This window comes from Scylla paramamosain, chromosome 42 (assembly GCF_035594125.1).
Source record: "Scylla paramamosain isolate STU-SP2022 chromosome 42, ASM3559412v1, whole genome shotgun sequence".
NCBI lineage: Eukaryota > Metazoa > Arthropoda > Malacostraca > Decapoda > Portunidae > Scylla > Scylla paramamosain.
Genome location: NC_087192.1, coordinates 8,987,501 through 8,990,000, shown reverse-complemented (window position 1 = coordinate 8,990,000; position 2,500 = coordinate 8,987,501). Strand labels below are relative to the sequence as shown.

Genomic DNA, 2,500 nt, shown 5'->3' with positions numbered 1-2,500 from the left:
GAGTACACTGTGATAATGGAACACAGGCAAGAAGATGAAATAAATTTCCATCAAGTCATCTCCTTTCCGCCACCATCCACATCTCTAAAGCTGACCTCTTTCAAACCTTGGTTAATAATTACACACTGAATGTTTCTGGGTTTTTTCTCTCTTCACTTTCTCCGTCTGACTACATTATGCTTGTTGTTGAAATTCTTCGTTACGATGTTCTGTAAGTCTTCTCTGGCCTTAATCTTCGGAATGCTTGTGGCCTTCATGGAGTTCCTCATGTCATTCTCCCTAACTATGCTTCCATATTCACTCCTTGCGTGGTCAAACTCTTCTGACAATGTCAACATCCACCTTTCCTTCTTGTTGTAAGTTTGCTGGCATTCAAACTGTTCTTATAAGGACTTACCGCACCAACCCCTCAAACTACCGACCTGTAGCATTGACATCCTGTCTTTCTAAAGTTTTAGAGTCTATCCTCAAAAGACGCTGCAACTTTACTCTGTCCATGCTTTTGTAAAAGGAGAGGAACATTATGGTCTTAGCTAACTATCACGTGATATTCTGTGATCATCTTTAAACTTTTCTTTTTAAAATTTTTCTAATTCATATGACCATTGACCTTCCTGATTCACCTTTACAATAACGAAGTGGACTTCCTGAAGATCAGCGTGCCTGACTTCAACATATACTGTAAACGTTTTAACTTTTCATTCCATTCCTTTCAATCGTATGAGTATTTACCACACTGACCCTTGATCTTTCTTATTCAGCCACAATTGCTTCTTTTTAACTTTTCAGTATTCGCTGGAGGGCCACCAGTTTGCGGTGTTTGGTTTCCGGTTGACCCAAGACTTACGTTATATCGTGAGTGTATCTAATAAATTCATCACATGGGACCTCTCCACCTCTGACCTAACCCGCGAGGTCATCCCAGGCATCGAGGGTATCATGCAGGACCTGGTGCTTTCCCCCGACAACAAATATTCCATCGCCCACACTAATAACAGTCAGGTAAAAATCGTTCAACACTGCCTTGTCCCATCCTGATTATTATTATTATTTTTTTTAAATCTGGTTATGTCTGATCTCTCTCTCTCTCTCTCTCTCTCTCTCTCTCTCTCTCTCTCTCTCTCTCTCTCTCTCTCTCTCTCTCTCTCTCTCTCTCTCTCTCTCTCTCTCTCTCTCTCTCTCTCTCTCTCTCTCTCTCTACGCGCACACACACACACACACACACACACCATGAGAGTCAAAGAAAGTAGGCGAAGATGCAAGAAGCCATCAGGTCTACACGTGACAAACCTGTCTCCCTATCTCCACTATCATCCTCATCCATAAATTTGTCTAATCTTTTAAAGTTCCCTAATGACTCAGCACTAAGATCCTAATTTACTGAGTTCATTCCGTTTATCTACAACTCTATTTGAGAACCAGTTCCTTCCTATCTCTATTTTTTTTTTTATCTAGTGTACGTAGTCATATGTCTACACACATCAGTTCTTCCTTCACTTGGGTTAATCTTTGGCTCTCTTACAGACAGTGCTGCTCAATATGCTCACTAGCGAGTTTTTCCTGCTGGAGAACCCAATGCCGGGCGAAAAAGTGATAGGAACGCTACTGTCAGACACATGTGCCCTCATCCACGGCGAGAAGTAAGAGAGAGAGAGAGAGAGAGAGAGAGAGAGAGAGAGAGAGAGAGAGAGAGAGAGAGAATGAATGAATGAATTAATGAATGAATGAATTTGTTGATCATGGATTGGGTAAGATGGTGTGCAAATAATGTAGTCATTAAGTAAAATGTTGTGGTGTGCACGTGTTGAGTCCCTTATCTGTCCCAAGATTGTGTAGGGCAGGTACACAGATACAGATACAGTAGTATGGTAATGAGGATGTGCTGTGCAGATCCTGGGTTCTATATACTCTACGAGGCGAGGAGCGAGAGCGAGTCTCTTCACCAGTGGACAAGCCCATCCTCTTCATGGATTTCGTGAGTTCCACTGACTACAGCCTTGTCTGCTGGTCGGGGGACTTCGAGGACAAGAACCTCTTGATCTACACGGTGGAGGGTGGCCAGACCTTCCCTATTGTTGATTTCCACAGGTCAGAAACCCGTATTCAGAAATGCTTTGCTTTCACACCACACGACCATTTTCTGCACCTCATCCCCGATCCTCACTGCACAGGATTCTCCAACCTTGGTCCTCATTCTTTCATTACTTACACGATATAGTAAGCCTTGATCTGTTTACTGCTGTGGTAGACGGTCACTGTTCTTCTCCTAAGTCTATTATCAGTGGTGTTCGTTAGGGTTCTGTCCTGTCACCCACTCTCCTCTTATTATTCATCAATGATTTTCTAAACCAAACTTTCTGTTCTAACCACCCTGCACTCTTCCAAGTCTTTTCGTAGACATCTAAGCCTTCAGGAAGTAAACAGCTCAGGCAGGGAAACCACTGAACACCTGGCATCTGATCTCTCTAAAATTTTTGACTGAAACAGATCAAACTTAGTA

At 42.6% G+C, this 2,500-nt stretch overlaps 1 protein-coding gene across 1 annotated transcript in view; it reads left to right on the top strand.

Moving 5' to 3' along the window:
- LOC135093148 (NACHT and WD repeat domain-containing protein 2-like) overlaps positions 1 to 2,500 on the top strand; it is a 92,461-nt gene that overhangs the window by 61,538 nt on the left and 28,423 nt on the right. Inside the window, 3 exon segments of the mRNA XM_063992059.1 lie at positions 790 to 1,002; positions 1,525 to 1,640; positions 1,891 to 2,088. Coding sequence (XP_063848129.1) covers positions 790 to 1,002; positions 1,525 to 1,640; positions 1,891 to 2,088 — 527 coding nt within the window.